At 38.8% G+C, this 21,245-nt stretch overlaps 1 protein-coding gene across 3 annotated transcripts; it reads left to right on the top strand.

The window, feature by feature from the left end:
* The first annotated feature begins 1,522 nt into the window (after positions 1–1,522).
* Positions 1,523–20,626, top strand: LOC117400661 (deubiquitinase OTUD6B-like). 3 transcript variants are annotated; one of them, XR_009328471.1, is made up of 8 exons: positions 1,525–1,701; positions 2,266–2,420; positions 3,793–3,891; positions 4,368–4,680; positions 5,699–5,760; positions 6,074–6,180; positions 11,861–12,226; positions 18,635–20,626. XR_009328471.1 is itself a non-coding variant. In XM_059022468.1 (7 exons), the coding sequence occupies exons 1-7, from the start codon at positions 1,635–1,637 to the stop codon at positions 9,523–9,525; spliced, it is 993 nt and encodes a 330-aa protein (XP_058878451.1). In that variant the 5' UTR covers positions 1,523–1,634; the 3' UTR covers positions 9,526–9,540. The 3 variants fall into 3 exon arrangements, 2 of the variants coding, with proteins under 2 accessions (XP_058878451.1, XP_033856813.1); XM_059022468.1 differs by lacking the exons at positions 11,861–12,226; positions 18,635–20,626 and adding an exon at positions 9,336–9,540 and having other exon boundaries at positions 1,523–1,701; XM_034000922.3 differs by lacking the exon at positions 11,861–12,226 and having other exon boundaries at positions 1,526–1,701.
* Positions 20,627–21,245: the final 619 nt, after the last annotated feature.

Here is a 21,245-nt window from a genome sequence, read left to right as displayed (position 1 = left end):
ATATTTATAATTTCAAGTATGTTGATTAAGCACAATACTTTATGACTGCTTTTTTCAACTTTTATTCCTACACGTTCCTGTGTGGTTAAAATAATTCTATAGATGTGGAGACAGTAGCTAACGTGTATTATTAAATTCTCCTTACTGTGCAGCACAGCTCTTCAATTAAATAAAGATAGACAAGTGTAAATGCAACCTGAAAATGGTAAAGATCTCTGCTGCCACCCGGACCTATGCCGGTGTCATAATCAAATAGTGCATCACCGTATGATAGTGTCTTTTTGCTAACTGCGCATGCACAGAACTTTGAAAACATGCGCACAGCGGAAGATCAGGGGAGGCAGTATTGTACAGTGTTTCTCGGAAAAATTAATGGATTGATCTTTTGATCTGTGTTGCTTTTGGATTTTTTTTTTAAATCTACATTCAGTTGGAAGGGTATTTTTTCTTTAAAAAATAAATAAATAAAAATGGACTACCTCTAATTTTGTCCGAGAGACCTTTTGCTTGTGTCGAGTTACACACACCTTACATTAGGGCTTATATGGTTTTTGTGTTTTCGTCCGACTTTTCGCATCTCTTTACGAATTAATTTCACAATTAACACATTTATCAGTTTTAATTCAGAAACCAAAACACATTACAAAGTGTTCAGTCATTTTAAAAGGAAACTCAGAAAACCAGACTCAATCAATATAGTATTATTGAGTGCTAACTAGCAGTTTGAAGCCTATTCATATTACATTTGAAATGGAAACAGCAGATTTTGAAGCGTTTTGATAGTTAAGACTAAATCAAAGTAGCTGTTTTAGAGGTATAAAACTAACGTAGCTTCATAAAGGTAGGTTTATGGTGCATCTCTCGACTTACGGCGGTAGTATTACACGGAGGCAGAATCGATTAAGTCTAAGTTGTAAATGTAAATGAGGCTTATAAGTGTAATAATTATTATGCGATACAAAACCACGTCATCCTGACTAGTTTTAAAGTGTATTTAAACACCTTTTCATATACTTTTAAGCATGCATTTAAATACATAATGCATAAAAATGGCAACATTGTTTTTTTTGTTATCAATTTAAGTCCAAAGAAGAGCAGGTTAATTTACTATGCATTTAAGCATTCCTTAAATCCCCTCTTAATTCATATTAAGAGAAGTGCCCAACTACAATCCCAGATGTTCTAGTTGTTTAGCTCTATGAATACAAAATATGTCCTGCATCTTGCAAGCATGGTGTTATAGGTCACGCACACTGATTATTCATCTAATAACAAAGGACAATAGCGTATAGTTCAAGAGTACAGTACAAACAAAAAACAGTACTGTTATTTTGATATTGCTAGTTTTGTATGGAAATATGTAACGCTGTTGATTAGTTCTGGCAAAACAAAACATATAGTATAAAAATATATAAAACCATCCAGTAGTATAGCAGCTGCGATCTTTTTTTCTATGTACTGTAGACTACATTTCCCAAAAGCGCTGGCGGTCGGCTGACTGAACTGCCCCACGTGATGACAACGATATATCAAATCTTGTCGCGAGGAGAGGTCAAAGGGAAAATGGTACAGTAAATAGCATCTTGCTGTTGTGTTAGTGGTTCTTCTAATGAACAATAAAGCAAAGGGCGATAATGGAAGAGAAAGAAACAGACGAGGAGCTCATTAAGCGACATCGCAAGGAGAAGAAAGATCTACAAGGTGAGGTGTATATAGTGTACAACAAGCAAGTGAGCAAAACAGGGAACTGGAAGCTTATTTTATTGTGTGTATCGTGGCTGCTGTGCAACTGTAGTATTCATTTAACTAGCCTTTGGGAAATGTACATTGACAAATACAAAATGCTACTACCAATTATGAGGCTTCCTATAAAGTGCATCGTTAAAAATACAAAAGTAAAAATGGGCGATAAAAATGCAATGCTAATATTTTTTTCGAAAACACTGCATTCAAACATATTTAATGTATATGTGTTTATTAATTTAACATATGGGTTACTGTGCTGCTGCCGACAGACTATTCCCCTGAATAGGATTGTGCTTTTCAAAATGCATAGCTAGACGGTAAATGCGTTATCCATATGCTACAGTCGGTTTAATACAAGTTGGAATGAACATTATATAAAACAAAATAAAGCTATTTCACTACGCAGGGTTTGTCAAGTCAAATATTTATATTATTTACAGATCAGCATTTATAGTTGAGACTGTATAGTATGCTAAAATACTTTTCTAGTTGGCTTATTAAAATGTACAATGTTTGCAGCTAAGATCCAGTGTATGAAAAATGCGATTCCCAAGAATGACAAGAAGAGACGAAAACAGCTTGTTGAAGACATTGCAAAGCTGGAGGCTGAGCTGGACCAAAAGCAGGAAGAAGAACTGAAACAGTGGAGGAATAATGCGGAAGGAGGGGAGAAGGTAGGCTACATATTAAAATGATGTACTGTAAGAAACGTGGTCAGTGAAGGCACTGAAAAAAACATTTGTCCAAGTGCTTGTACATGACTTTGACTCAGTTTTACTTAGTGCTGGGACGAACACGGAATTTCCATGTTAGGATATTGGCTCATAATGTAAATATTCGTTCTTTTTCAAAAAGTAATAAAATACATTATTGCTCAGAACGCAGTCAGAGACGTCATAACAGCAGGGACAAGGGGGCGTGGCCCCTGTGTCTGTGCCTTTGATTTACAGCATGACGTTACAATATGTAACACGTTAAAGTAGAAAAATATCCCAGGAGTAAAGAATACATTGTGTAAGCCTTACTTTACACCAGTGAATTAACTACAAAACAAAAGATAACAAATAGCAGTTCAAGTTAAACGTTGTTTTGTTTATTCCCGAAATAAATAGGACACAAAGTTGACACCTTTTTTTTAAAACTTTTTTCATTTCTTGCCATTGCCATTTCTTCACAGTAAACAGTGGCCATAGACACGTTTTCATAAAGTACAGTAATAACATTAGGTTTACTTGTGATTTTTTGTAGATGAACAAGCAAACGAAAACTGCAATTTAACTTTAAACTCTCGTTTATTAGGTTACACGTAACAGAACTACGCAACAAAAAATATATAATATATACAATCTATATAAAAATTACTACACAACTTTTCCAGCAAGTTGGGCACTGTTTAAGCATGGTATTTCAGAGTGATGTTTGCCTTTTTTCTGTCCCATGAGATTCAGACTCGCTGTAAAGCTGTCTAAAACTTTGAAATATATGATCAAGAGCTGCTGTGTTGATACTGTTTTTTTTTTTAAAATAATAATCTCACATATTACACAGAGCACTTTTTCATTTGCTGTTTTTGAAACTGTCACGGAATTTCTGGTGAGGCGGTAAATAAGTGCAAGGTATTTTTGTCATTTCTAGCGAATACTAACATCTAATTTTTGTATCCGAATACATATAAAAAAATATTCATTCGAATATTTGGATATTTGTCCCAGCACTAGTTTTATGTCAGAAGGAGCTTGGGCACTTACTATAGGGATTTGCATAGGTTTAAAAATATCACTGGTCTCCATGAATGGATGCAAACGAAGTGTTTTAATTTGCATATAAGCCAAGCTTAGTAGAGAATAATATAATGGTACAGATACAATAAGCTAAACCATTGTGTGATGGATTGGCATGCAGAGCAGCCTTTTGTCTTGCATTTCAGCATAATGAAGGCCGATGTGATTCATTTTATGTCTCAGTCGTCTCTGTAGTGAAATTTATACACACATACAGCTACAGGGGGAAAAACACCAGTGCACATCCTTTTGTCTTTTTCTTTAGGTTGAGTCAGCCGCAAATGGAATTGGAAATTTGGTTCTACAGAGTGAAGAACAAGATGATATCAAGGATTCCCGAGTGTCCAAAGCACAGAAAAGAAGGGTACACAGAACTGTCTTTTTTTTTGTTAGCAGTACAGTACAGATTGTGTTTTTGCCAAGGCCCTCTTGTGGATGCCTAGGGACTTCCCAATGAGAGTTTATGTTCGCACTATCACTGTAGCAACTGGAAGAGTTGCAAACTCACAAAATGGCTACAGACTACAGAACAAAAAATGTTATGTATTTTTGTTGTATTCAAATTCATGCTATGTGGTTCCATTTTTATTTTGATTCATCCTGATAATGTCTTAATCAAATCAAAATAAAACTGATCCACATAGCGATGTTAATTGAATTTTTTGTTTTATTTTCCTAAAATGCTTATTCCCAGTTACAAGTCAATTGAAGTGGGCCCAATTTTCGGAGAAAGTCTCTTGTAATTCTTTTTTTTTTTTTTTTTTTCCTTTCCATGTCTGAATTTGATCAATGTTGACTTCAGGTTTATAGCCTTGAACATGTATCTTTCAAACTCTTCAGGATAAGAAGGCTGCTTTGGAAAAGGAGAGGGAGAGCAGAATAGCTGAAGCTGAAATCGAGAACTTATCAGGGTCACGGCACCTTGAGAGCCTGAAGCTCTCCCAGATGCTGGCTGACAGACAGTTGCAGATCAAGCAGATCCCTTCAGATGGCCATTGCATGTACAGAGCCATTGAGGACCAGCTGACGGACAGAGACTGCTCCCTCAGTCTATCAGAGCTTCGAGCCCAGGCATCTGAATACATGAGGAGCCATGCTGATGATTTCCTGCCATTCTTAACAAATCTCAGCACTGGGGATATGTACACACCAGGTAGGTTAGCAGGAACATATCCTATGGGGATCTAGTGATGTTTTTGACTGGTAACTTGTCAACGAAAGTACAAGCAAAGACTGGGCCAGTAGATATCTTCAACTATACTTGTCATTCATTAAGTGTCATTGTAAAATAATTAACCTACCCAGTGCTCCAGTTAAGGTTTTGGGTCTTTGAGTAGTTTACGTTGAAGTCATGAGTACTTTCAATAAATACTGTAAATTCTTTTATGCTAATGTATGGGGTTTACATTAATTACAACCTTACATTAACTGTAATTTTACGTGGATTTACTGTACAAAAATGTGGCTTGCAATAAAAACTAAAACAACAATTATTCTTAATTACTTTATTAAACACAAACAATATGGCTTTGAAGCAAATAAACACAGAAACAGAACTTTTTATTTTTTTTTTCCAACATTGCAGATTGAATAATCTTAACAAAAGGTCTGCATGCACGTATACTATATATATATATATATATATATATATATATATATATATATATATATATATATATATATATATATATTGTTTTGTTTAAATTGAAAATCCAGATTTATTGGTCACGTATTTTCGGGCAGTTCCCAGGCCGGCTACAATTAGCTGGCCCTGCATTCTCTACCTACCGCGTGTAGTATATTCATGATTGATCATTGAGATGCCGGGAACCAACGAAGTACAAGAAGCTTAAAAACATGCAAATTCAGGTGTTTAATTTTAGATTAAAACAAATAATTTGGTTATTTCACTCATGAAGATGGTCCCTTTGGGGGGATCGTCAGTTGTTCCTGGTGTATCTGCTGTGTATTCCAATGACAAAAGCTTCTATGTTAAGGTTGTGAATAGGGCCCATTAATACAAAATGTAAGCTGTTCAAAAACGTAGCCATTTTGAAATGAAGTTGATAATGGAAGAACGGGAGAGAACTGGCATTGAAATTGCCATCATGAAATGGCATGTTACACACAAATAGCACAGCCTTGACGCATTTGTTTTTTTCTTTGAACAGATGAATTTGAAAAATACTGCTCTGATGTAGCTGAAACAGCAGCATGGGGAGGACAGCTTGAGGTAAAGCTATTCTGTTCTTTATGCACTTTGGTGAACAGTTATAACTAACACAATAATTCCATACATCTGAGCTGTTGTGCACTATACAGCATCAAATATACACATTTGAAAGAAAAACATGTTTTGCAAACCTGTATTTTCATTAATTTAATGATATTAAACCATGGTGGTAGGCAGAACCACCATTGCTTAAATCAACCGAATCGACCCTACCGTGTTTTAAAATGAAAATACACAAGAATGAGAATTTGCTTACTTCTTATAATTCGTTTTGATAATGCTATCGTTTCGTTTGTTGTTCTTATTTTTGCAGTTGCGGGCTCTGACACACGTTCTTAAGATGCCAATAGAAGTTATCCAGGCTGAGTCTCCTACAATAGTTATAGGTGAAGAGTATGGGAACACACCAGTTAGACTAATGTAAGTAATCATTCAGGACTCTGTAAACGTTGTGCTTGAACAAATTGAATAATTTAGTTTTACAATAGGGTAGGGATGTGCTTTTGGTAAATTTTTATGAATGTTTGAACTCTTTGCAATGTCAGCGTTTAAACCATATCTACATGCACACACACTCTTTATATTACATTGTGATACTGACAGCACTGGTTAGTATTTTCTAAGCACATAAACCCTAAATAAGCAAATAACGTTTTAACATCACAAAGACTTCACTACAAAGTAAAATAAATAAATAAATAAACACCTACACATCAAAGTATATATATTGAAATGTTTATATTTATGGTTGTAATTAAAGTTGCTAGTGAAGACATAACTTTATACTGTATACATATTGAACACAGTTTCGGATACTGTAATGTTTTTAGAATAGTGTGTTTCTTTAAAGGTTCATTTAACAACAACAAAAACAGGATCCTATTATGTTTTTTGTAGTTTTTTTTTTTTTTTAAGTAACTTTGGCCAAAATTATATGGTTTAAAAAAACAAATTAAAAAGAGACGAACATCACCCACCGTACAGAGTGAAAGCGAGTTGTGCTTACAATTGAAAAAAGTTGGAAATACTTTCACTTCTGGAAAAGGTAATTACCAGGGATAAAATAGCACAATATTTTGGAATTTAAAGAGCACTGTAACTGATATGAAAAAGTCTGCCTCGGAGATTTAAAAGTTTACGGTCTTTGTTTTTTTTTTTTTTTTTTTTTAAATTTAGTCGTCGCCAATTATTTTTACCCCGGTTTTCACCCCAATTTAGCATGCCCAATTATTATCTGTATCCCCGGCTCACCGCTCGCAACCCCCCCGCCGACTCGGGAAACGGAGGCTGGAACACGCGTCCTCCGAAACGTGCTCCTTCCAAGCCGTCATTTTTCGCACTGCAGATCCACAGCAATGCCACCAGACCTATAGTGCCGGAGGACAACACAGATCTGGCGGCTCCGCTGCAGAGCCACAGGCGCCCTATCGGCCACAGGGGTCGCTGATGCGCGGTGAGCCGTGGATTCCCCTGCCGACCTAAGCCCTCCCTACCCGGGCAGCGCTCAGCCAATTGTGCGCCGCCCCCTAGGAACTCTTGGTCACGGTCAGCTGTGACATAGCCTGGATTCGAACCTGCGATCTCCAGGCTATAGGGCACATCCTGCGAGGAGCGCCTTTACTGGATGCGCCACTCGGGAGCCCTTTTTAGTTTACGGTCTTTGATAGTAATGATGGGATTTTTGAGATCTGTTGTTGCTCTAGACGAGTACTTGAGCATTACAATTTCTGAGTACTCAAATCAAACACTATTCTCCTCTACATACTGTACTAGTGTACATAAACCTCCCAAACATTGCCACAGGTCATATTTTAAATGCCAGATTAACACACAGTCAAGTAATATATTAAGTAATTAATATAATGTTTGCCTTCTTGTGCAGTTAATTGTATATTGTCAAGTATCACTAAGTAATGTAAAGTATTCAAATTCACATATCCACATGACTTTACATTAAATTGTAAAAAGAGATGCCTGGCCTACCTGTTTGAACTGTGTCTCAGGGGTCCTTTACTTTAGTGCAGTAGTTCCAACATATAATTAAAACTGTACTAAACATGAACAGCTGTTCGGTCCAAAAGCTTACAGAACAATTTCAAGTGAAAACAGCCTTCCACCTATGGGAAGATTAGGGAATGGGGTCCACGAGTCTGTGGTAATTGCAACTTTTTCTCCCTTTGAAAGTTTTGTATGAACAGCTGCAGCATGATTTTCTTTAAGTTTTTCCAGCCTCGCTGTTATTGTTTTATGGGTCGGCACAGTATTGGGATAATCTTACATCGACTTCAAAACTGCAGCATTCACAATTCACACGTACTGTCCTCGGGGGTTAATGTGATCATGCCCAATGTTCGGCCAAATCTATAGCACATGTTGTTATGGATGTTTGCTTTGTATTGCTGTGTGGACCCTGCATAAATCAGAGTATGTAGATGTAACAGCAAAGTTTATTGTACATAATTGTGGAGAGAAGACTATAGGCAGTCTGCAGTTAGTTCTCTGACAAATAACCAAAGTTACAACTTTATATACCAGCACACAGACAAGATAATGATCAAAGGAGTAAACCTGTTTGATGTACGTTAGCAGACATGTACTCGTTTCTCAAAGGAACCATAAATGACAAAAGGTAGTGGGGGAAGGTGTGGTCATTGTCTTTGTTACTGTTACTGCTCTGGGGGAAGATCATTGTCTCTGTTTTATTGAGGCGCTCAACTGTTATAAACAGTTGGGGAATGATCGTTGTCTCTTACAACCAGCCAAACGCTGACCCACCTAACCTATTTCCACTGTACATAATACACACATATTATTTAGTCTAATTCCACTGTGTATTATTAGAGCAGGGGTGCACAACATACGACCCGCGGGCCAGACACGGCCCGCTGACTGCTTTAATTATGGCCCGTAAGGACTTTTATATTATAAATGAAAAACGGCCCACGCCTTTAACACTAGAAGCCCCGCAGCGGTCAATTTGGTGGTTTTTGGTTTTAAAATGTAATTTTCTCCAGTCGTGTAACACATATGGGACTGTGCGTTCGTGTACCTTTCTGTCCGTATGCATTAAATATTCTCACAAAGCTTGAAACGCGGGAGTGCAGAAATAAAGGAGATATATTGCATTATACCTAGAAGCCCCGGGAGCAGTCACACTGACGGCCACACAGAAAACAATTGTATTTTGATCATACAGAACGGTGTTCTACTTTACTATTTTTATTTACCAGTCTGCAATGTGTTTAGCTGTAATTAGATTAGTCTGTACTCTCTGCCTGAGTGAATGACTGACAGTCTATTGTTTTCAATCAGCCTTCTGAAGGCTGGCGCCTGCTTGCCAGCTGTGCTGCTTTGGTTAGTCAATTAGCATCGGGACTAGTGAAAATAAATACCAGAGACTATGTAGTTTTACAACGCAACAAAATATGGAGTTGATGTATTCCGTGAAAGCTGGTTCCCGACGGTGGCCTGTTCCGGTGTTTTACAATGCATTGGACCTAGCAGCCATCAACTCCTGGGTACTTAACAAAGAATGCACGGAGAAGAATTTACCAAGGAGATAATATATTTTACAGCATTTGGAACAGAGGGATACTGCCAAGTGTGTACCCACAGCTGAAGCTGGCAACCCCACTAAGAGCCGCAAGAGATGCCAATGCCAGGTTGGCAAGTGCAATAAAAATAAAACTTCGAACAGCTGTGCCCTGTGCAGAAAGGCGGTATGTGGAGAAGCGCATGATCTGTGTTGATTGTGAACAGCCTTAGACTCAAAGTAAAGGAATACCATTTTGTTGAAAAAAAGAAAAAGAAATTAGACTTTTTTTTATAACTCCTTGTGCTGTGCGCTTCTGTAAAATGTGTTCTTTTAAATTTATTTATCTATGTTGTTCAGTTGCTTTTGCTCATCTGATAATAAACCGATTGCTGTTTAAAAGTTAAAAATGTATTGCTGTCGTTTCAGTTTTATAAATATGTATGTTGTAAACCAATGTCTGTTCAGATGTTTATTTACATTTTCTTGTTTTGATTTGTAAAATAAATGTTATATATATATATATATATATATATATATATATATATATATATATATGCACTTCGGTTGTTCAGATGTTTGTGACGTACACAATAGAAAAATTTTAAAAAAAACGAATTACATCTGACTGTTTCTCCTTTCGTTATACGATTTACAGTGTTTTGAATAGAGCCATCAGAAAGACGGCTGCGGGGCTTCTAGGTATGAGTATATCTCTGGTCCTTCTAGTGATAAGAAAATACATACTGTCAGAAAATAAAAACAAAAATTATCAGAAGTTCTATATCAGCCACTGCTCACTGGAAACCAGTAGCGTTTGAAAGAGAACCCACAACGTTACTCACACCCAGTCTACTAACAGTGAGTGTGAGTGGTAGGTGCCTCAAAATGCCTTGTATCATGTTAGCCAATATAATTACAATATAACTTGACAGACAGAGGTGATTATTTAGAAGTGCTTGGAATATACACAAGCCCAGCCCATTTGGGTGGGATTCTGTCATGTTAGCCAATAGTAATACAGTACAGTAGACCTTGGAAAGCATGACGTAAGGTTTGGAAACAGGCGCCAGCTATATGCTAAACGGAAGACATCGATTCACGTTTGTGGTTGTTGCTCTGCGATTATTTTCAAGGTAAAATATTTTTATACTTTTCACCAATTTAACCCAGAGTGGACAGAAATATTTTTTTTGCTAAATCCAAACCCGGTGTCCATACGTGCCTCATTTGCCTTGAATGCGTCACAGTTGCCAAAGAATACAATATACGGCGCCATTATGAGACAAAACATCCCAAATACAAAGAATTGCTGGGAGAAGCATGAACAAAAAAATTGGAGTCTGTCAAAATACAGCTACTGGGGCAGCAAGGTGTTTTTGAATGGAAAAAGAAGGAATCTGAAGCTGCTACAATAGCAAGTTTCAATGTCGCGCAGCGAATTGCAAAATCATCACGTCCCTTTACCGATGGGGAATTTGTAAAAGACCGATGCAAATATGTGATGCTGTTTGCAAAGAAAATAAAGATTCCTTTAAAAACGTTCTTTCCAGAATGACTATGCATAGACACATAGCAGACATGTCTGGAAATAGCTATGATCAGCTAAAAAGCAAATGCAAAAATATTGTGTATTTCTCTGCTGCTCTGGACTAAACCGACGATGCCACTGATACAGCCCAACTTTTAATTTTCGTTCGTGGAGTGACAGAAACATTTGAAGTACACCAGGAGCTGGCATCTCTAGTTTCTCTGCATGGCAGAACCACTGGATCTGACATCTTTAATGCTTTTAAGAAAGCTGTTGAAGATTTAAATTTGCAGTGGGATAAATTGGTGGGGGTGACAACCGACGGTGCTCCGGCTATGGTTGGCAAGACCAACGGTTTTATAGGGTGTTTAAAAAAGCACATCGGGGATCGAGCTGCGCTGCTGAAGCAGTATCACTGTATAATACACCAGGAAGCCTTGTGTGCAGAACACCTGAAGTTTAAAGAAATTATGGACTTTGTTGTATCCACAGTTAACTTTTATTCGTTTGCAATCTTTGAATCACCGTGAATTTCAGTCTTTTTTGGAGAATATCAGCGCCACTTACGGTGACCTGATTAATCACATTGAAGTGAGATGGCTTAGCTGGGACAAAGTCCTAAAGAGGTTCTTTTCACTGCGAAAAGAAATAAAACATTTTCTGCAAGGGAAGAGACACGTCTGTCATGGTAGAAAGCGACTGGATTGCTGATCTGGCTTTTTTGACTGATATCACAGGACATTTAAATGATTTAAACCTAAAGTTACAAGGAAGTCAGCATCTCATTTGTGATTTGTTTGAGGCAGTGTGTGCGTTTGAAATGAAATTAAAGCTGTTCACAAACCAGTTTGAGAGAGGGCAGCTGACACACTTTGAAACATGTCAACAAGTCTTTCCACGTGAAGAGACATACAACTGGAAATGCCATGCAAGTGTCCTGAAAGAACTACATGATGTGTTTGCCAGCAGATTTGAGCAATTCAGGAGTGAGCGAGCCTCTTTTAAACTATTCATGGATCCCTTCTCTGTTGATGCAGAAATTGTACCTGACGATCTCCAGCTTGAAGTTATTTGAACTGCAGTGTTCCACTCCTCTGAAGAGCAGACAGAGGGACCTGCCTTTCCTAGAATTCTACTGATCACTGGACCACAATCAGTTTCCTAATCTTAGCAGAGAAGCTTTGAAATTGCTGTCTTTGTTTGGAAGCACTGATATCTGTGAACAGGTGCTTTCCCTTATGAAGCTAAACAAGTCACACCTCAGAACAAGGCTGACAGATGATAACCGGCATGCAGTGCTTAGAGTAGCCACCACTTCACTGGAGCCCAATATCCCTCAGCTGGTAACTGGGAAGAACTGCAACAACTACCACTGATTAATTGTACTGCACCCCGGAGTGAATGTAAGTACTAAAATCTTAAGTTCATTGTGAAAAATTACCATAGCTTAAAACTAGTGTTAAATAAGTGTATATATATATATATATATATAAATAATATAATTTGTAACACAGCAGGGAGGGAGTTAATCCTCCCTGCAAGAAAAACATGTGTGAATGCACATGGGTTTGATGAAATTGTTTTATTTAATGGTTTAATTAGATTTTGTTAATTGTTTTATTATTAATTATCCCCTGCACCTGGTGATCATTGTAAATTAGAGCCAGGTGCAGGGTATAAAAGGAAAGCAGCCAGTCTGTTTTGGGCTGCTGAAGAGTAAAGAGCCTGGTTGGGAGTGTGCAACCGTAAGAGGAAAAACCTGTGTGTTGTTTTGTTACAGGTAAATGGTTTAGTCGTCCTGTTTATACAGTGCCTTGCGAAAGTATTCGGCCCCCTTGAACTTTGCGACCTTTTGCCACATTTCAGGCTTCAAACATAAAGATATGAAACTGTAATTTTTTGTGAAGAATCAACAACAAGTGGGACACAATCATGAAGTGGAACGAAATTTATTGGATATTTCAAACTTTTGTAACAAATAAAAAACTGAAAAATTGGGCGTGCAAAATTATTCAGCCCCCTTAAGTTAATACTTTGTAGCGCCACCTTTTGCTGCGATTACAGCTGTAAGTCGCTTGGGGTATGTCTCTATCAGTTTTGCACATCGAGAGACTGAAATTTTTGCCCATTCCTCCTTGCAAAACAGCTCGAGCTCAGTGAGGTTGGATGGAGAGCATTTGTGAACAGCAGTTTTCAGTTCTTTCCACAGATTCTCGATTGGATTCAGGTCTGGACTTTGACTTGGCCATTCTAACACCTGGATATGTTTATTTGTGAACCATTCCATTGTAGATTTTGCTTTATGTTTTGGATCATTGTCTTGTTGGAAGACAAATCTCCGTCCCAGTCTCAGGTCTTTTGCAGACTCCATCAGGTTTTCTTCCAGAATGGTCCTGTATTTGGCTCCATCCATCTTCCCATCAATTTTAACCATCTTCCCTGTCCCTGCTGAAGAAAAGCAGGCTCAAACCATGATGCTGCCACCACCATGTTTGACAGTGGGGATGGTGTGTTCAGGATGATGAGCTGTGTTGCTTTTACGCCAAACATAACGTTTTGCATTGTTGCCAAAAAGTTCGATTTTGGTTTCATCTGACCAGAGCACCTTCTTCCACATGTTTGGTGTGTCTCCCAGGTGGCTTGTGGCAAACTGTAAACGACACTTTTTATGGATATCTTTAAGAAATGGCTTTCTTCTTGCCACTCTTCCATAAAGGCCAGATTTGTGCAGTATACGACTGATTGTTGTCCTATGGACAGAGTCTCCCACCTCAGCTGTAGATCTCTGCAGTTCATCCAGAGTGATCATGGGCCTCTTGGCTGCATCTCTGATCAGTCTTCTCCTTGTATGAGCTGAAAGTTTAGAGGGACGGCCAGGTCTTGGTAGATTTGCAGTGGTCTGATACTCCTTCCATTTCAATATTATCGCTTGAACAGTGCTCCTTGGGATGTTTAAAGCTTGGGAAATCTTTTTGTATCCAAATCCGGCTTTAAACTTCTCCACAACAGTATCTCGGACCTGCCTGGTGTGTTCCTTGTTCTTCATGATGCTCTCTGCGCTTTAAACGGACCTCTGAGACTATCACAGTGCAGGTGCATTTATACGGAGACTTGATTACACACAGGTGGATTCTATTTATCATCATTAGTCATTTAGGTCAACATTGGATCATTCAGAGATCCTCACTGAACTTCTGGAGAGAGTTTGCTGCACTGAAAGTAAAGGGGCTGAATAATTTTGCACGCCCAATTTTTCAGTTTTTTATTTGTTAAAAAAGTTTGAAATATCCAATAAATTTCGTTCCACTTCATGATTGTGTCCCACTTGTTGTTGATTCTTCACAAAAAATTACAGTTTCATATCTTTATGTTTGAAGCCTGAAATGTGGCAAAAGGTTGCAAAGTTCAAGGGGGCCGAATACTTTCGCAAGGCACTGTATATAATTATATAGATATACAATGTTTCCTGCTGTCGAAAAGACACATTCAGAGGGCACAGATGTGCCTGGCACACACAGGTATTTTTTGGCCAGTTGAGCAAGGTGTGGATATTTCAGGCCTGATTTTTTTTCCACCATTGCTATCTGCTGAGAGTGGTGTCTCCTTGACATAGCACACCATCTCCTGCATCAGTTGTATTTCACAATTCTCTGTTTCTTCTTGCCTGCAGATGTAAGTGTCCCCAAACAGGTCACTCATTGCAGTCAGTGCCATTTTTCTGCTAGCTTCTTTATTTTCAGAACTGCCATGTTCCTTTACCAAATCAGTTTCATTTACAAAACGCTGTATCACTTCTGTTTGAATTTCTTCCTGTACCTGATGCTTTTCTTGTTCAGATAAATGTATCAATCGGTGAAAGCGTGGGTCAAAGAATGACGTTTTATTCAAAAGCATGAATGTTGATTGTCGTTCTTCTTTGTCATACCTCAAACTCAGATCACTGTAGATTTTGTGTTTCATCATTTATTACAGGAATTTCAGATGATGCAAAGTTTTTAACTTGATTGATCAGGATATGCCGAAGAGGTAAAACAGCTGAAGCTGTGGGGTATTTGTCTGATGCAGCAGTTGCCGTTTTGAATGGTTTCACAGTTTCACGGATATTTTCAATAACCATGCATTCGTTAGTTGTTGACTCTAGATACAAGAGCTTTTTTTCAAAGATTACAGCGGCCACTGCAGCCTGTTGTTCAGATGCTCATCAAATCATGTCATAGGTGCTGTTCCAGCGTGTAACGCAGTCATTGATTAAATTGTCATTTTTTAAGCAGAGCAACTTTTGCTTATCCTCCAGAAGACATTTGTCATTTGATGACCTATTGAAATGTGCAGCCGAACTTTAAGTCGGGTAAGTGTTCTTTCGATCGGTCCAGTATTCAGTCCCTTCCATACAGCAAGGTTAATTGTGTGAGCCACACACGGGATGTTGATCAAATTGAGATATCTTTCTACTGCGTTGACGTAGTTCGGTGCATTATCAGTAGTGACAGCAATTACTGACTTGCATATATTAAAATCATCCAGAATTTCTGAAATACACTCATTTTCTGCTGTGTGACTTCCTCGAAGCTCTTTGGTTTGCAGAACAAAATCTTGCAGTTCCCAAGAATCAGTAATGCAATGTGTTACGGTAACATAAGCATCGGTGGCTAAGGAGGTCCAACCATCTGTAGTTAAAGCAGTGTCCTTACAATCATGCAGTATTGGTTTTACATTTGCACGAGTGGTATCATACAGTTTAACTGTGTTCCTTGAAATTGTTGTGCGACTCGGAATTTGGTATCTCAACTCCATTTCACTGCAAAATTCCCTGAAACCATCACCCTCGACCATGCTGTCTCATATCTTTGCAGATGATTTTTACAAGAGATTTCGTAATTGCTTCTCTTCGTTGACCGGGTAATGCAGCAGCAGAAGTTTGTTGTAAAAACGCTGGCTGTTTAGGACATAAAGGCCCAGCTGTTTCTGATCCCTCCTCCTTACCGTGTATTTTGCTGCACTCAAGGGGGTGATGTTTTTCCAAATGGCTTCTCATGTTCATTGTATTTGAATTGTAGGGGAGTTCGCGTTTGCTTAATTTACATACAACATTTTTTTTATTTTCAATCTGTCCTCCAATCGTCCAAAATCCAAAATGACGTCAGTATTTGCTTCTCATACTGGGTGGTGTAACAATTGTCCGCTCAGGAGTACTTCTACCCGCCTTGTTATCACTTTTGTCGGACATCTTTCATTTATGAAAACGAACCAGAAGAGAATTAATCAGTTTCGCGCTGCACTTGAGGAGATAAATTTGAACCTTAGTGCCGGGTATTAGTGTCTGGTATTTAAAGTAGACATATTGGTGGTGTCCTGTAATTTAAATGCCAATATAGGAAGTTTGGTCCAACATTTAGTTTATAAATTCCAGAAATTTAATAAACTTTGCCATTAGCGATGGTCCAGTTTTATTATTGATCGTAATAATGAGGAAAATCAATAAAATATCGATTTTCGATTTTATCGTTGCAGCCCTACTAAATAAGTCTACAGAAAAGTTAACGTGGACCTGAACCCTATGCCAAACAACATTTTCCAATAAACCCAAAGGTTCCCCAATTTCATTCAGTCCATGTGGGGGAAGTTCATATATGTGGACACGGAGGACATTTGTCTTCTCTGTGAACCAGGCACCCAAAGAAAACAAGACCCCCCTCCATGTTGCTGGGTCCATTACTGGTATCAGGATACTTCTTGTTAGACAGCTTGACATACTGACGATTGCTAACCCCCTGTGTCTCTATAAGGTATTCCATGTGTTCATAGGACAAACCCTGATTCGTGTCGAATGTGGTCATATTAATCTTAATATTAAGGTGCCTAGTTGCCATACTGTCCGGAGGATCCATATGGAGTATGTGTGCTGCAACCAGCATATAACTGTTTCTTTCCAGTCCTGCGGGGTGTTCCCTCCCTGGCACTGAGGGTATTTTAGTCTCAAGTATAAGGTATGATTAACATCACATGCAGGGTCAGCTTCTACTTGTGAGGTGAGAGGGACGTGTGTGCAGTTTACATCCCAAGGATACTCCCTGAGCATGCCGATCCATTGTGGAACAAGTTCCACCTCTGGACCAGCCTGGCAGTTGTTGGAGCTCATCCTGGTGGAAACAGAAATAGTTAAGTACACCATTGTCCCTCGCTGCTCCTCCTGCAATGAGACAACACACATTACATTATTGTTTATACAGTTTAGTCTGGGTCTTGTGAACCCATTGTCTTCGGTTTCCCTTTTGTATACAAACACTTGTAGGGGAATTACACTCTCTCGCTATCCCTTGCTGAAGCAGATCCTGTATTATTCCTCGTACAGCTTCTACTGCTTCAGCTTTGACTGGATACTGATGTTGTGGGGGGTGTGGTTCTCCTTCCACTGCGATTTCCACACCCCTAGCCTTACCACAGTCATTGCTGTGGCACGCCCATACATGCAGATACTTTTCAGCCCCCCGCTGTACTTCCGGACTCAACTCACTCACATGAAACCACTTCAGAGGCACTAGTCGCTTGCGCTTTCCACACTGGTAATTTTCTGAAACTTGAGGCACAAACAAGCCTTTAACATGTCTATAAAGGTAGCAGTGTCTTTGTTCACTTCCCCCGGTGCATTGCCGATAGTTAAACCACTCCCTTCTCTAAACATTTTCCATTTACGCGCTGCGTATTCAGCAGTCGAATCATTTTTACCTGGCATTATCTTTACCACAGAGGTCCAATTGACTTGCGGGTTACCCGCCCCAGTGTCAGTCTTTCTGTCGCACCAATTAGAAAAGCTACTTGGAGGCAATTGCCAACCCCCTTCCTTTTTATAATATCTGCCCTTACTGTGGCACTAGAGCAGTCTCATACGTGGCTGACTACGATAATTTACTAAAATTAATGCATAAAAAAATATGCGTTTGGTGGCATTTGTCACGTGACCGGTTATACGTCTGATTTTGTTTTTTCAGCAGGTTTCATTTCGTTTTATTATTTTTTTTTCCTCTTGTATAAAATATATTGAACCTGTAAAAGGTATAAAGCTATTAGTGTACTTTTTCAGACCAGTCCTTGATGTAAAAATATACATATTCAGTGCTAAATACTTTTTGGTTACGTTATTTTAAAAAAATGTAAATCATATTTGTGTTAAATGTCTGTTAAGAATGATTTTAAAAATTTGACTGTAGGATGTAATCTGGATACAGACCGTATATTGGCCTGATTTAAAATAAACTGTCTGACGAGGCCTTACAAGAGATATTTGTTGTCTTTGACATTTTTTCATCTGGTGCAGTATGTGACCTATGCATTTATTTTCCCTGCCTCAGAGCTTTCTGAATCTCGGCGCCTCATGTTTTTCCATAGCTTGCCTGTAATGTGTCTCCTGGCTCCTAGTAATCCTGGCTGAGAATGGTGGCTAGGTGAAAGCATGTGAATGGGGGGGGGGGGGGGGGGTGATCACTGGCTAATTAGGATTTGTGGAAGTAAAGGTGTTTATTCATAGGAATACTTGGTGCAGAATCCTGTCAGACTGGTTAGTGAGCCCAAGTAAGAGAAAAAAGAAAACATGCCTGTCTCTCACCCCCCCCCCCCTTTTCTTTTTAGCCAGTTTAATTTTAAATGAGCCCCCTAGCCCCCCCCCCCACACACACATATTGATCTTTAACTCCAACTTGCAGTGCAGCAGAGCAAGTTGACTTAATAGCTACCCTGTACTCGTGTTCTCTGCAGAGATTCTTTATTCTTTAATTTTGTTTCCTCTCTGATAATGAGCTGTTTTTATTTTTCAGATACATGCGCTATGCATATGGATTGGGAGAGCACTATAACTCTGTGGAGCCACTAAGTGAAGCGGCAGCTGAAGAGGAAAGCTAGAACAACCGTGCAAATCCACCTCATTTTAAACGACATATTAAACACTCAATCTTTATCAGTGCAAACAAGCAACACGTTAATGTAAAGCCCTTACAAAATATACTTCCAGGAGATTCTCATTTCTTCACATAAAATTTAATTCAACGATTAAAAGCTCTGTCACCCACCCTCATATATATATATATAATTACATACACACTGAGTGTACAAAACATTAGGAACACCTTCCTAATTTGGAGTTGCACCCCCTTTTGCCCTCAGGACAGCCTCAATTCGTCGGGGCATGGACTCTACAAAGTGTCTCAAGCGTTCCACAGGGATGCTGGCCCATGTTGACTCCAATGCTTCCCACAGTTGTGTCAAGTTGGCTGGTAGTAGATCTCTACTCCGAATAGCTCGTTCCATCTCATCCCACAGATGCTCAATTGGATTGCGATCTGGTGACTGGGCAGGCCACTGCAGTAAGCTGGATTCACTGTCATGTCCGTGGAACCATTCCTGGACAATCCTAGCCTTGTGGCATGGGGCATTATCCTGCTGAAAAAATCCATTAGCAGATGGATACACTGCTGCCATGAAGGGATGAACCTGATTGGCAATGATGTTCAGATATCCTGTGGCATTCAAACGTTGCTCCACTTTTATCAGGGGGCCCAATGTGTGCCATGAAAACACACCCCACACCATCACACCACCACCACCATGGGGCATTATCCTGCTGAAAAAATCCATTAGCAGATTGGTACACTGCTGCCATGAAGGGATGAACCTGATTGGCAATGATGTTCAGATATCCTGTGGCATTCAAACGTTGCTCCACTTTTATCAAGGGGCCCAATGTGTGCCATGAAAACACACCCCACACCATCACACCACCACCACCAGCCGGCAATGTTGACACGCGGCATGATGGATGCATGTACTCATGTGGTTTTCTCCTTACCCTAGTCCTCCCATCAGCGTGAAACAGCCATTCATCAGACCAGCCAATCTTTTTCCAATCCTCCAGTGTTTTCGTTCCTTAGCCCACTACAACCACAGTTTCTTGTGTTTTGCTGAAAGAAGTGGGACTCTGTTAGGTCGTCGGCTGCCATACCCCATTCGTGTCAAGGTACGACAAGTTGTACATTCTTTTATGGGTCTTTCGGCACCAATGTTGTACTGGACTGTCAGTTGACTAACTGTAGCCCGTCTGTTGCTCTGCACAATTCGTGTCAGCCTCCTTTGGTCTCTTTCATCAATGAGCCATTTTCGACCACTGGCCTGCCGTTGGCTGGATTTCATTTGGGTGGTGGACCATCCTTGATACACACGGGAAACTGTTGAGCGTGAAAAACCCAGCAGCGTTGCAGTTCTTGACACACTCAAACCGGCGCACCTGGAACTTACTACCATACCCCATTCAAAGGCACTTGCTGTAAATCTTTTGTCTTGCCCATTTACCCTCTGAATGGCACACATACACAATCCATGTCTCAATTGTGTCAAGGCTTAAAAATCCTTCTTTAACCTGTCTCCCCTTCATCTACACTGATTGAAGTGGATTTAATAGGTTACATCAATAAGGGATCATAGCTTTCACCTGGATTCACCTCGTCAGTCTATTTCATGGAAAGAGCAGGTGTTCCTAATGTTTTGTACACTCAGTGTATATATGTGTGTGTGTGTATATATATATATATGTATGTATATATATGTATAATATATATAAATCACTTGAAGTGTTCATTGTAACACAGCTTTGTACAAAAACATAATGACAAATTACATGAATGGTTAACGGCGAATTTTGAGTATCACTTGCTGGAAATTTATTCTTTTTGACACTTCATTCTTTGCATTGTTTTGTTGGTAATACTCAACTGATAATACAGTTTTACATAAATAAATAAAAATGTTTCTTTCAATTATGTATCTTATTTTGTAACAATCAGTAGCTTTTAGTACACAATCAATTTGACTAAAACACAATTTGAACCAATTATGAAATTCCTATGCAAATGATATATTTACAACTGGGTAAAAATATGTGTAATAAGATATATAGATCATGAAGTGTATTTTACATTTAATTTAAGTACATGCAGCCACTTACACAACCTGATGTTATATTTAAAGTGGTTTTGTTAACAAAATATTCTGTTGGGTTTCAAGTGTATAGTTGTTTTCAGAAAGATTTTACATATCTATTCCTACCACAGCAAATTGTTTTATTTTTTAGTATAATATAAAATTACACTGCAAAGTAAAAAATAACGGTGACCATGTGTGCTCCTGTTCCATTGATTATGATGATATAAGGTTATTTATATGTTCACTTTGAACACTAGATGGCTCAGTTGTGCTCAGAGAAATTGGGAGGTATATGTTGATTTTTTGTTTAGAAAACTTTGAGTGATATATGTGGCAGGAAACCATCTGAAGTTTCCAGCAAATGTTTCCTTTGGCCCAAAATTGTATTTGTTTAGTTTTTTTGTTGGAAATAGTAGAAAGTGGTTACAATAGCAAGCTACTTCTAGCACCATC

The sequence above is a fragment of the Acipenser ruthenus genome, chromosome 4 (assembly GCF_902713425.1).
Source record: "Acipenser ruthenus chromosome 4, fAciRut3.2 maternal haplotype, whole genome shotgun sequence".
NCBI lineage: Eukaryota > Metazoa > Chordata > Actinopteri > Acipenseriformes > Acipenseridae > Acipenser > Acipenser ruthenus.
This window is presented reverse-complemented; position numbering and strand designations above follow the sequence as displayed.

Excerpts from the sequence above, each read along its gene's own strand:
- LOC117400661 (XM_059022468.1), top strand. The coding sequence starts at position 1,635 with ATGGAAGAGAAAGAAACAGACGAGGAGCTCATTAAGCGACATCGCAAG. Across the intron at positions 3,892-4,367 it reads CCAAAGCACAGAAAAGAAGG|GATAAGAAGGCTGCTTTGGA; the intron begins GTACACAGAACT and ends CAAACTCTTCAG. Across the intron at positions 4,681-5,698 it reads TGGGGATATGTACACACCAG|ATGAATTTGAAAAATACTGC; the intron begins GTAGGTTAGCAG and ends TTCTTTGAACAG.